This window comes from Gorilla gorilla, chromosome 2 (assembly GCF_029281585.2).
Source record: "Gorilla gorilla gorilla isolate KB3781 chromosome 2, NHGRI_mGorGor1-v2.1_pri, whole genome shotgun sequence".
Classification (NCBI taxonomy): domain Eukaryota; kingdom Metazoa; phylum Chordata; class Mammalia; order Primates; family Hominidae; genus Gorilla; species Gorilla gorilla.
This window is the reverse complement of record NC_086017.1, coordinates 55,634,459-55,648,198: the sequence shown is the minus strand read 5'-3', so window position 1 is coordinate 55,648,198 and position 13,740 is coordinate 55,634,459. Positions and strand designations below refer to the sequence as shown.

Sequence of the window (13,740 nt, the reverse complement as noted above, 5' to 3'; positions counted from 1 at the left end):
GAAGAGCAGAACATTTCTCAAGAATCCTCTTGAGCCAGTAATCAATCCTGTCTCAAAAAATGTTCTTTGCCATTTCCTAGGTACTGCACAAAAGTGGCCATGTCGACATTTGTCCACCCACCCTCCAATAAGCTGGAGCGACAAAGGGACATTCCATCCCTGTACCCTTAGTGGTAGCCATGACACGATGGCCAGATCATGGACTCCGGAAAGCTTTCTGTTTTTACTGGAAACATAGCAAACCTTGATTTAGCTCCAAGAAATTGAGTAGGGAAATATTTTTTTTTTAGCAATTGTCATAGTAAATAAAACTCTAAGCAAGTGTATCTACAGTTTTTGGTTTTGGGTTTTTCTTTTGTCACTTAGTGGATACAGTTTAAGACTTCTCTCAACACAAGATTTTCTCTCATATAGAAACACAAGCTAATTTTGAAAAAATGGAAAATAAGTGGGGGGGACAAATCCATCCAACCTTTTTTTCTGTCACCCTTTTCTGCGTTTACCTCTTCATGCAACCCGTGAGACCGCACCAATGCAGTGGATGAAGTCTATCATGGGAAGATGAGAGAGAGAGGCCACAAGAAAAGTTAGAAAAAAAATTTCTAATTGGCCGGATTTAAAACAGAATGTGAGCCCCTTGGAATTGCTGCAGAATCTTGCCACTCCTTTTGAGAGTGTCCCAGGCAGTCTTGCCCATCTCAGCGTCTCTTTTTGGCCAGGGCCATGCAGAACCACATTAGGTTTGAATGTGACCTCAGAGCCTCACCTCAGAGGGGGGAGTGTGTAAACTGTTGTATTTGATTTTTGTATGAGTTACTTTACATGGAAAAATTAACTTATGCCACCTTATAGGTAGAAAAGCTGGGGTAGAGAATTAACTAAGCCGATTTTCTGCCCTACATCAGTCAGGGGAAGAAAAAAATAACAGATTTACACATCCCTTTGCAAGGCAAAAATTGCATCTACAAATAGCAAATTCTTAACCTGAATTTCCTGACCAGTCTCTTACATGTGGATCACTTTTCTATTATTCACCCTCCTGCAGGGTGGGTGGATCAGCCTTTTTTGAGATTACCCAACTAGTATATTACAAACCAGTCCCTTGGTATGCGCCGGGGGCAATGGTGAACAGGATAGACACAGTCGCTGGCCTTTATGGCACTTACATTCTGGAAAAGGAGAGAGACAATGATGCATAACAAATAAATGATATGATTACAGACTGTGATCATGTCTAAGAAGGAAATAAATGGCCCAATGTGGTGGCGTTAACAGGACAGTACTTTAAGCGGTTGAGGAACTTCGTGAACTGAAATTTGAGGAAGAAGGAACGAGTCATTAAAATTCCTAGAAGGTCTGTCCAGGAGAGGTGACAGTAAGTGCAAAGGCTCTGAGGAGGGAAAGAGCAGAGAGGAGGCCTGTGGTTGGAATGGGAAAGTGAGTGATGGGAAGTGAGCTTGGAGGAGTGAGCAGGGGCCAGATCACATAAGGCCTCACAGGCCACAGCAAGGAGCTTCATTTTTGTTGAAGAGAAAGAGAATGCCACTGAGGGTTCACTGTGGGGTCTGGCAAGATCTGATTTACGTTTGAAAGATCACTGTTGCCATGGAGGATGGATGGGAGCGGGGCATAAAGGGAGGCTGGAAAATCACTCCAGAAGCTACTGTAGTAAACCCATGGAAGATGATGGCAGCACGGACGTGGGAATGGATATGGAGAAAAATAGGCAAGCTTGAGTTATACTTTGAGGGAAAGTTGCCAAGTCTTGCTGATGGGTTGGATTCCCAGCTGAGGGAAAGGGGGATAAAGAGCTTTACCTGCTGGGGGGATGCTGGTGCCATTTCCGGAGATGAGGAAAGTAGGGAACAGAGCTGGCCTGCAGAGTAAAAATCAAGAGTGGTTTGACCATGTGAAGTTTGAGATGTCTGTGAATTAGGTGGAAATATCCAGTAACCTGTTGAATACAAGAATCTGGAGGTTGGGTTACGTCTGGGCTAGAGATATACATTTGGGAGTTACAGTGGAGAGATGCTATTTAAAGCCACAGGTCTAAATGAGGTCATCCAGGGTGAGTACACATGAAGAAGAGGGCCTGCGACCAAGGCCTACAGGAACTCCAATGTGTTTTCGGACATGGCCACAAGTGATTTTCCACCTCTCCCATGGAGGGATAGGGTCTGTGTATTTAGGTGGGCTTGTGATTGCTTCAACCAAAAGAATATGATGGAAGGGACACCATTTGACATTCAAGGCTAGATCATGTGGCCATGCAGCTTCAACCTGGTTTGTTGGAACATTCACTTGGGGAGCCCTAAGTTGCCATGAATGAAGCCCCACCACCCTGAGGCTGCTGTACTCCAGCTCAAAGGACCAGCTGAGTCCACCTTCCAGCCATGCCTGGGCACCAGACAAGCTTGGGCCAGACAGACCAGCCCATCTGTCAAATGAATGCCACTGAGTCACCTCCATCAGTGCCATCTGGAACAGAAGAATCACCCAGCCAAACTCTGCCTGAATTCCTGACTCACAGCATTGTGAAGTAGAGAGGAGAGATCAGCAAGGAATGGAGCAGCCAGGTGTGGTGGCTCACACCTGTCATCCCAACACCGGGAGGCCCAAGCCAGCGGATCGCTTGAGGCCAGGAACTCGAGACCAGCCTGGGCAACATGGCAAAACCTTGTCTCTACAAAAAATACAAAAATTAGCCAAGCCTGGTGATGCATGCCTGGAGTCCCAGCTATTCGGGAGGCTGAGGTGAGAGGATCATTTAAGCCTGGGAAGCAGAGGTTGCACCACTGTGCTCCAGCCTGGGTGACAGAGCAAGAACCTGTCTCAAAACAAAAAACAAAAACAAAACCCAGGAGAATATGTGGTCCCAGAAGCTCAGAGAGAACATCATAAATTCTGCTAAACATGACTTACCACTTACACTTTCTACTTTTCCTAATGTTAGTCTATATTTGAACCCAACTATAATAGGAGCTTGATTTGGGACATAAAATGCTAACACAGTATTTTAGTGGATGGTACTTTAGGTTTGTACAACTAGAATAAAGGGCAATAGGCATGCATCACTGAAAATGGTGAATGGAGAAAGAGGAACATCTGAACCTTTGACTAAACAAAAACAAAAAGCAAATTCATGCTCAGAATAATCTACCAAGGCAAGTGTTAGGAACAAACAGATCATCTAACTCCTTCACCTGGGACCAGGGAATTCACTTAAACGTGTCACAGCCCCTTACTAATTGGTCCCCCAGTGACAGCACATCATGGAGCCTCTGCATGGATATCCAGCCCAGAGGAACGAGGCCAGAGGCAGGAAAGGATGAGAGCTGGACACCAGGGAAGACTCCCCACTCGTAGACTTACCCGGATCTCTCAGCAGGTGTGTGCAGATGTGCATGTGTGTGTGCATGGCTCTTAAGGAACTGCCACCTGGATGAGATTTTTAAAATTTATAATTGAGGGGCCATCAGATTCAACACTCAGGTGAGGTACAAATAGATTATAGCCCATGTTTCTCAGCTTCAAGGCCAGAGTAGTCACGTCCATGCTGGCCTTTCACAAAATGAATCCCATGGAAGGCTGGTCCTATGAGATGCTCTAGGAACAAAAGATTCTACAGGCTACAAAGTTTGGGTGCTGCTGCACGGCCAATACCTCCTCTAGGAGAGTCACTTTTCAAACCTCTGACCAAAGACCTGCCGGTTAGATAACTCTGTGTAATTCAGTGTTTGCATACAGTTCTCACTGGAGATCCACCGTCAGAAAACAAGTGTTAACACAGAGAACCCACATTACTTCAAAACTGCACTGCAGGTCAGGAAAATGCATGCATCAAGCTCTCTGCCTAACAGATGGAGGAGTCCAGGGCTCATGGCAGGGACAGAACCATCCAACAAGATGTGTTCTCAGCAGTGAAAACATACCGGCAAATAGACGAGAATAGAAAGCCCCAACACCCACAAGTAGAGCGGACCTGAGACACAATAGGGGTGGCACTGCAGGCCAGGAGGGACAAGATTCAACAACATTCTCAGCAACTGGCTAACTCTACAGGAAAAAGAACGCTGGACTCTGTCAGATGACATCATATGGTCTTACATAAGCACAAAATGTGCTAGGAAAACACTGGTCAATTCAGCACCATTTATACACTTCTTTCATCAAAAGTCATCATAAGAAAATGAAAAGACAAGCTAAAAACAGAGAGAAGATATTTGTAGTATATTAACTAACAGACAATTATTCTCTAAAATATAAAGAATGTCAAAACTATGAAAAGATGCTCAATCTCATTAGTGATCTGAGAAATGCCAAAATGAGATACGATTTTTATACCTACTGGATTAAAAAGTTAGGAAGTCTGACAGTGCCAAGCACTGGTAATAATGTGGAACTCGGAGCAATATAAATGGCACAAGCAATTTAGAAAAGAATTTCATGTTACCTTATATATTTCAGGCTTATAATTCTACCACTGAGCATGGAGCATAGAGAAATAATTTCCTGTGTGAGCTGGAGACATATACAATGCTCACAGCAGTACTTAGTGCAAAAACAAACAACCAAAAACAACCAGAATATCCATCAATATTAGACTAGACAAAAAATGATTTGTGACCGTCATAAATAGATCCAAATGAATACATATATTGTAATATATTCATTCAAAGTAAACAACAGTTGGCCGGGTGCAGTGGCTCACGCCTGTAATCCCAGCACTTCGGGAGGCCAAGGTGGGTGGATCACTTGAGGCCAGAAGTTTGAGACCCGCCTGGCCAACATGGTGAAACTCTGTCTACTAAAAATACAAAAATTAGCTGGGCGTGGTGGCACATGCCTATAATCCCAGCTACTCGGGAGTCTGAGGCAGCACAATTGCTTGAATCCGGGAGGCGGAGGTTGCAGTGAGCTATTGCACCACTGCACTCCAGCTTGGGTGACAGAGAGAAACCCTGTCTCAAACAAACAAACAAACAAGGCAGACAACAACAGGGTGGACTCCAGCTATAACTGTCAGTGTAGATGAATCTTAGAGCAATGCTGAATTCAAAGGCCAGCTGTATCATGCATATGGAATGATGCCATTTCTAGACACTTCAAAAACAAGCAAAACGAAACAATACAGATATTACATATACATTATATAGATATTATGTATCTAGGGATACATACTATGTACTAAACTAGGAAGAAATGCAAGGCTAGTGGTCATCTCTGGGAAGAGGTAGGGATGGCAGTGGGAAGGAGACCATGGGCTTCCAAGGTGCAAGTTCTGTTCTCCCCAGTCATGATCCAGATGCCCAAAAGCATACAGAGGGAAACAGTAAAGCTTTAGATTGAGGTGGAATATTGAATTCTTACAAGCTAGGTGCCTTTCCCAACACTCCTTCCAAAGAAGGAAACATAGCCAGGAGTTAAGGATAATAGCAGAGTTGTGCCCTGGCTCTGGGGAACTCAACTAGCTGCCTTGGATAGGGTGTTCATGGTACACCTGCTGTGTCTATGTCCCTCCTCTCCCTCCTTCATCCTTCCCTCCCCCTCTTTCTTTCTCGGGCTAATTTGCTACACAGCATTAGATAACCAGAACACCTAGGTCCTAGCATAAGCCCCACCTCCTCCAGGAAGCCACCTGACTCCCTCCAGCAATAGCTCTGCACTTCACCTTTGTATTCTCTCCTTACTGACTATGGTCAGCAGACTTCTAAGACGGCCCCCAAAGATTGCCACCTGGTATTCACGTGCTCCTGTTATCTCCTCCTCTTGAATGAGCTGGACCTAGTGACTTCTAGTGCATAGAAAGTAGTAAAAGTGATGGGATAACAATTTCCAGATTAAGTTATAAAAGACACTGTGGGCTGGGTGCGGTGGCTCACGCCTGTAATCCCAGCACTTTGGGAGGCTGAGGCGGGTAGATCACCTGACGTCAGGAGTTCGAGACCAGCCTGGCCAATATGGTGAAACCCCGTCTCTACTAAAAATAGAAAAATTAGCTGGGCACGGTGGCAGGCGCCTGTAATCCCAGCTACTTGGGAGGCTGAGGCAGGAGAATCGCTTGAACCTGGGAGGCGGAGGTTGCAGTGAGGAGAGATTACACCATTGCACTCCAGCCTGGGGGACAAGAGAGAGACTTTGTCTCAAAAAAAAAAAAAAAAAAAAAAAAAAAAAAAGACAAGACACTGTGACTTCCTCCTTGCTAGCAGACTCTCTCTTGCTGACTTGATGAAACAAGTTGCCATGTTGAACAGGCCCACGTGGCAAGGAATTGAGGGAGGGTTTCAGCTAACAGCCAGCAAGTGGACCAGTCCAACAGCCCACAAGGAACTGAATCGTGCTGATATGATTTGGCTGTGTCCCCACCCAAATCTCTTCTTGAATTCCCATGTGCTGTGGGTGGGACCCAGTGGGAGATAATTGAATCATGGGAGTGGTTTTAGTGGTAGTGAATAAGTCTCATAAGATCTGATGGTTTTATCAGAGGTTTCCACTTTTGAGTCTTCCTCATTCTCATTTTTTGCCTGCCACCATCCACGTTAAGATGTGACTTGCTCTTCCTTGCCTTCCACCATGATTGTGAGGCTTCCCCAGCCACTTGGAACTGTAAGTCCAGTTAAACCTCTTTCTTTTGTAAATTGCTCAGTCTCATGTATGTCTTTATCAGCAGTGTGAAAATGAACTAATACACCTGCCAACAACGAGAGTGATCTTTAAAGTGGATCCTGCTCCAGCTGAACCTTGACTGGCACCTGTGGGAGACCCTCAAATGGGGGACAGAGCTAAATCGTGCCCAAATTCCTGACCTACAGGAACTGTGAGATGATAAATACGAATAAATAGGGGTTGCTTTAAGCCAGTAAGCTTTGGAGTAATTTGTTATGCAGTGATAGATGCACTGAGGTCATTCAGAGCTGGAACGTATCGTACATCCCCTGCAGTCCCTGGTTGGGAGCACAAGGACACCTCATTCTCAAATTAATGACCAAATTTTGAAATTATTTCACTAAGAAACTGGAAAAATGAATTATGGGAAGACAATATTTTAAATATTTACCCTAATTTATCCTGAGATTATATATATATATATAAAATATATATATAATTATATAATTTATCCTCGAGAGATATATGTTTATATATATATATATAAAATATATATGTTTTCTGATCCACTGTCAGAAAACAACTGTTCATACAGAGAACCCACATTACTCCAAAAGTGCTCCAAAGTTCAGCTGGAGAAAGAGAACGAGATCGAGCACGCAGGCATAAGAGCGAGCCATTTCCAAGGAATTTCATCTCACTTCCCACATGAGTGAGAGTCCTCCTAATGTTACAGGATCTTTGGGGTGTTGATTTTCTGGCTAGAAACCTCTGTGGCCAGTGGTGCCTTTGCCCGTGTTTTGTTCAGGCCTGCTGGGCTTGTTCTGCCCACTCAGCCTGGCAGGCTGAGCTCGGCTCACATTACGGGCCTGGATCCCATGCCTGCCAAGGGCAAGTCAGGTACGGAGCAGCAAGGGGTATGTAAGCATGGGGCCCAGCCACTGCAGTTACACACACTGGCTGCTGCAGTGGGGCAGGCAGCTCCAAGTGCTGCCATGGGTGCGGGCTCTCTGCAAGGCTGCAGCTGGCCAAGGCATGCATGCAAGCAGCTTCCACGGCTGCCAGTGCGGAAGACGGTAGTGCCCAGAAGCTTGGAGATGCTAGGAACTGCAGGGCCCCAAAGAGGGAGTCACAGCCCTGACTCAGGGAACTCCCAGGTCTGGGTTCCCTGAAGGGCTGCAGGTCTTCTCTCCTTCGCGCACAATGTGGTGAGCAAGGGGCATTTCAGCCCTGTTTGTTATAGCTCTTTTAGCCTCACCATTTGGCGGGTCCTGAGTTCTTGTCCTGTGGCCAGGAAGAATGAAGTATGTGGAGAAGTGGAGGATGAGCAAGATGAAGAGGAGCTTTATCGAGTGATAGAACAGCTCAGAGGAGACCTGCAGGGAGCAGCTCCTTTCCGCAGCCAGGGTGTTCCGATAAGTGTTCAGTTCCTAGCAGAGAGGGTAGATGCTCTCTCCAGACAGGTCATCCCAAGTGCTCAGCTATCAGCAGAGCGGGTAGCTCTTCTCTGCAGCTGGTTGTCCCATTGTCTCTGCTCTGCTTTGGCTGAGCCCAGGGCCTTTCTGGGCCTCAGGAGGGAGAAACTGAACATGCCAATTGGTCCGTGGGCAGCCATAGGTGGGACCAGAAAAGGCACCAGTTCCCATTCCAGTCAGGTCCACAGAACTGGCAGCCCAGCCCCCAGCTTCCAGGCCGTCCGTGGCCTGAAGGTGGGGCCTCACCAGGGACCCGCCCCTTTCTGCCCAGGAGCCTGTCTGCCTCCTGCAGCCACCCATGGTGCCCAGACTGCTTGACCAAGAGGCACCTGCAGGTCAGCACCAAGACACCATTAGCCTCCCCCTCAGTTTCCCCTCCCCTCCACCAGTGCTTGTTGGTGCCCAAAGTCCAGAGGGGGCCGACGTGGCAGGAGGCTGGCTTTTCAGTGCTGCCCCAAGTGTGCACACACCCTGCTGAGCTGTGACAATGCCTGGCTTCGGCTCCAACCCCACTCTGAGATCTGGCTCCCAAGGGTGCACAGTGCGGATACCCAGGTCCTGTGCCTGGGAAGGCGAGTCTCCCACCTGCTCCATGGAACGTGCAGGCAGCTCTGGCCACGCCTCCTCGCAGTCTGGGGTAGGGGTTCGGGTTCCTTGCTGGGCCCATGCTGGCATCTGAGGCAAGAGTGATGTCACCACAAGTTCTTCCTGTGGTCCCAGTGCTCAGGGGTGGCCTAGGGTTCTCTCCCTTGCCTGGCTCACAGCCCTGCCCAGCAGGAGTGCCTCCAGGAGCAGATTGCAGGCCCTGGGCCTGGTCCTAGGGAGCATCAGGCTCAGCGGTCACCCCGCTGTGAGGCAGACCCTGGGGATCCCACCCTGGGAAACCCTGCGCAGAGCCTCCTCCCAAGGCACAGGAATCCGGCGCCAGTCAGCAGGAAGGGGCGCGGTGGCCGTGCCACTGGCTGGGTCCCCAAAGTGAGCACCGCTCCCACTTCCCACTCCAGGCCCCCAAAGGACAGCCCCAGCTCCACGCCCCAGGCGCGGCCCCCGTGCTCCATGTGCAAGCATGGCACCACCCCGGGCCCAGCTCCGCCTGTGGCCCTTCTCTGCCTGCTCCTCCATGCACAATCACGCTGCTCCCCCGCCAGCAGGCAACTCAACCTGGCCCCATTGCGGCAGCCCCTCGGGAGACAGGCTCCAGGGGTATCCCTGCAGCAGGCTCCGGGGACTGTCCGCCCTCCTGGCAACAGCAAGCAACAGTGGTGGTAACGCGGACCAGGGTCCAGAGCAGTGGTGGCTCCAGGCCTGGAGGCAGGCCCCACTCGGCCACACAGGGGTGGGGGCGGCGCAGTCGGCTGCCGCAGGGACACGGGGCACAGGGAACGTGGGGCACAGGGGTCTCACCATCACCACTGCTGCTCCTGCAGCCACCACTCACACCTCCCTGCTATGGCCGGCACAATGGCAGCAGCCACTCCAGACGGCCCACTGCTGCCATCACTAGGTACCAATGTGTTTCCATCACTATTTCCCTCATGCTGACACCTTCCTGTGGAGGTGTCATTTTCTAATAAGCAATATTTTCCCACATCAGTTGGGATTCATAACATTTTGAAAAACAAATTACAATTTGAAGGTGGGGGACACCTTTTTATGGACATTACACTTTACTAAATATTTCCCTGGGTTTCTCTATAACTAAAAATAAAAACTATAAGGAGATACAAAATTTCTTAAGTGATCATAACTGGAAAGCAAAATTGCAGAAGCTACTGATTTTCTTGCTTACTCTAATTTTTCTATGATGATCATGCATTGCTTTGTGTATTAGTTTGTTTTCACACTGCTGTAAAGAACTACCTGAGACTGGGTAACATATAAAGAAAAGAGGTTTGACTCACAGTTCCACATGGCTGGGGAGGCCTCACAAAACTTACCGTCACGGCAGAAGCTGAAGGGAAAGCAAAGCACATCTTAACACGGTGGCAGGAAAGTGAGCGAGCAAGGGGGTAAATGCCAAACACTTTTAAACCATCAGACCTCGTGCAAACTCATGAAAACAGCATGGGGGAACCATCCCCCATGATCCAACCACCTCCCACCAGGTACCTCCCTCAACATGTAGGGATTACAATTTGAGATGAGATTTGGGTGGGTGGGGACACAGAGCCAAACCGTATCATTTTGCATGATTTTTAGCATTCTAAGATCAAAATGAAAAACATCACTTTCAAAGTACATGAATGATACCAATAATAGAAAAGAATATGACATTTTATTTTCACTTATGGACATACAGTACATGAATTTAGAAATAAAATCGTCGCAGGATTCTGAAATACTGATACCTTAAGATCTAACACACTGATATTAGTCCATTCCCTACAAAGCAGCCACATTAGCAGTTCAGATTTGGTCTTTGTTGTAGCTGTTGACATTAAGTTCTTTAAGTGAAAAGCCCAGCAGCATTTAAATAATATTTTACAGCAGACATGAACTAAGTTTCAATATTCCATCTTTGGAACAAATTATGCTTATTTACATGTTAATAGGTGGCTATATTTACTTACCCTATTGTGAGTTTAATGACTGATTTTAAACTACAGAGGGTTTTCCAGCTATTATTTCCTTTAGAGTTTCTAAAAGTAACGACTTATATTAATGTTTTATAAAAGATAATGATGAAAAAAAGGTAATGCTGAAATAAAGGCGCTTTTAGAAATATTTAAGGACAACATAAGGTATTAATATTGGAAAAAAACTGTACATATTTTCAAGCACAACACTGAAATATTGCAGCAGTGTTTAACTGAATTGTTTTAAAATAGTGGTAATTATACTACCTTACATACCATTCTAATATTTAAATCTCTTAATTACAATTTGAATATACAATCTGACTTACAATTAGAACTATGCACAGTTTCTGAAGCATATTTTTCAGGTTTGCTTTTGCACAAAAATTAACGTTTAAGTTGGTCCTTGATTTGGAGTACTATAACTACCTGGAAGCACTAAGTTTTAGACACATTCATTGATAGCCAACAAAATCCTTGACAGAGTGAAAAACACCAAGAGTACCATGCGTGAAAAAGCAGCTGTTGCCCTCCAAGTGCAATATGAAATCTAGAACAAGACCCTCTCAGAGGCCTGCGTGTCTCAATGAGTGACCCTCAAAGAAACCAAAATGTATAGGAGGAAGTAGCTGACCAGTCATGGGCATCTTCCACATTGGGATAATCTTTAAAACAGAGGCAGCTTTGGACCTCTAGTGTAAGAGATAGACTTTACATTCTTTGATTTTATTTACACTTTTTTAAAAAGATAAAGTATATGTGAATTCTCTCATCACACCTAAACTGCTGGTGCACTGGCAGTTCAAGCTGATTAAAGTCATGAGGCAGCCCACCAGAGACTTTAAAGAACCCCAGACCTCATCCTCCTCTTTCCTATCATGAAGTCACAGACTGTCTCATCAAACTACTTGATGTCTGTAAGAGACTTACATTTTATAAACACAGTTAGCTTATTACTGAACTTTTAAGAAAAGTCCAAAGATGTGTGGAAAAGTATGCCTGCTAATAGTGACCGCTTCTACAATGACAATAATGAAACTGAGCTACAAAAATAATTTTGCTGTTTTAAATAATGAAAGGAGCTAGGTTTTTAAAATATATTACTTATTCTGCAACAGCTAATTAAATTGACAGTCAATAGAATACAATGAACAGATTCAGCTTCCACTCTGCAAGCTGAATTCAGGTTATATTTTAATTACAGAATAGCTTCAAATTATAAATCTAACTGTCCCAATAGTAAAGAGACCATCAAGGCAGTAACATCAGATCAATTCTGTCATCATCCTGCATGGAGCACAAGATGTGCTTTTGGATAAAGGCATTAAAAAGACCTTGGGCTGATGTGGAAAGCGGGTCAGTAAAGACTCCAGTTCTGCACAATGGAATCTTCCAAGCCAAGCCGCTTTCCACAAATACAAATTCAGTCTATCTTTTCTTTCTGGACCAGTCTGGGAGCATCAACAAAATCTTTGCCATTGTAAAGAATGATAAAAAATGTTCCAACGCTTGCAACTCCCCAGAAGAGCACATAGGCCAGTGTTTCTGTCCAAGTGTCACCTGTTGATATTAAGAAACAAAAAGCTAAATAAGTCGTTTGTTGATATCAGACCCAGTTTTCAGCTGTTTAGCACATTTTGGCAACATTAAAGTTTACTAGCACATTCACAGGAAAAATGTAAGAACCTCTTAATTAAAGTTTAAACCGGTGGTTCTCAAACCCTGGCTAGTACCGGAATCTTCTGCAAGGCTTGATAAAGCATCAACTGTTGGGCCCCAAGAATCTGCATTCTAGCAAGTTCCTAGTACCCAAGTGATGCTGATGCTACCGATCAAGAGGCTACACTTTGAGAACCACTGGACTAAATGATTTCATATTATATTATATAAATAATAATGATCACTTTTAGTATATTTTAATAATACAAATAACTATTAAGTTTAATTCATAGTTCTATAACAGATATGAGCTATTGTCAAAATACCTGCATAAAAAATTTTAATAGAATATTCATAAATACCAAACATAAGTTATACATAACTTTTCTGAAGTTATGTATATTTTGTAGAGTATTTTTTGCATATACACAAATATATAAAACAAAAGTCAATAACATTTTCTTTAGAGATGGGGTCTTGCTGTGTTGCCCAGGCTAGAGTGCAGTGGCTACTCACAAGCACCATTCCACTACTGATCAGCATGAAAGTTTTGTCCTGCTGTTTCCAACCTGTACTGGTTCACCATTCCTTAGGCAACCTGGTGATCTCCTGCTCAAAGAGGTCACCATATTGATGCTGAACTTAGTGCGGACATCCGATCAGCGTAACACACTACAGACCAGAACTCCTGGGCTCAAGTGATCCTCCCACTTCAGCCTCCTGAGTAGCTGGGACTATAGGCACACACCACAGCACCCAGCCAATAACATATTTTAATGACATATTTAACCCAACTCTGCTGATATGCATTTTCCAAAGTCCGAAGTTCATAAAGGTTAGCAGCAGGCCGGTGGGCAAAGATCTACTTTGTTTTACTCCTTGAATAGCTGAACCTAGAGAATAGCTTCTCTCTCTGCAACACTACTGGCCTCATTTGCAGAAGGAGAAACACATACAGGGAATGACGGCCAGTGAGCACACCAGGGAAGAAACTAGCATCCAGACTCCTTCCTAACAAGCCCTCAGAGATCATGCTACATTTGTTTTCTATTCTCTTTGAAAACCACAGCAGGAGCTAGAAATCAGATATTACCATACCCAAACATCACAAAGTTCATTATAAGAATAAACTGACATGAGATGTTACCATCCACAGCATCCAATCTCTTTTTACTCAAAATATACTCAAATTTGCATAATTGCTCATTTTCATGGCTCTGAATTTTAAAATTCTTCTTGGACAAAAGAAGAAGGGCAGTTCCTTGTTAGCCACTCTGCTGGACACTCCCTAAAGGAATCATCCGTTTCATTCAGGCAGAGCTCTTGGTCTTGACTTTCCTGCCTCTCCAGAGGTTCTTTAAGTAAATGTGGGTATAGTCACAACAACAAAATGAACTAATTTAACAGTAGAGTGGCTCCCCAAA

At 45.1% G+C, this 13,740-nt stretch overlaps 1 protein-coding gene across 2 annotated transcripts in view; it reads right to left on the bottom strand.

The window, feature by feature from the left end:
- Nucleotides 1–10,337: 10,337 nt before the first annotated feature.
- The window catches only part of SACM1L (SAC1 like phosphatidylinositide phosphatase), a 55,816-nt gene continuing 52,413 nt past the window's right edge, over nt 10,338–13,740 (bottom strand). For both annotated transcript variants that reach the window (XM_004033988.5, XM_055382179.2), the window contains exon 20: nt 10,338–12,217. In XM_004033988.5, coding sequence (XP_004034036.1) covers nt 12,081–12,217 — 137 coding nt within the window. In that variant the 3' untranslated portion in view covers nt 10,338–12,080. The remainder of the gene's footprint in view (nt 12,218–13,740) is intronic.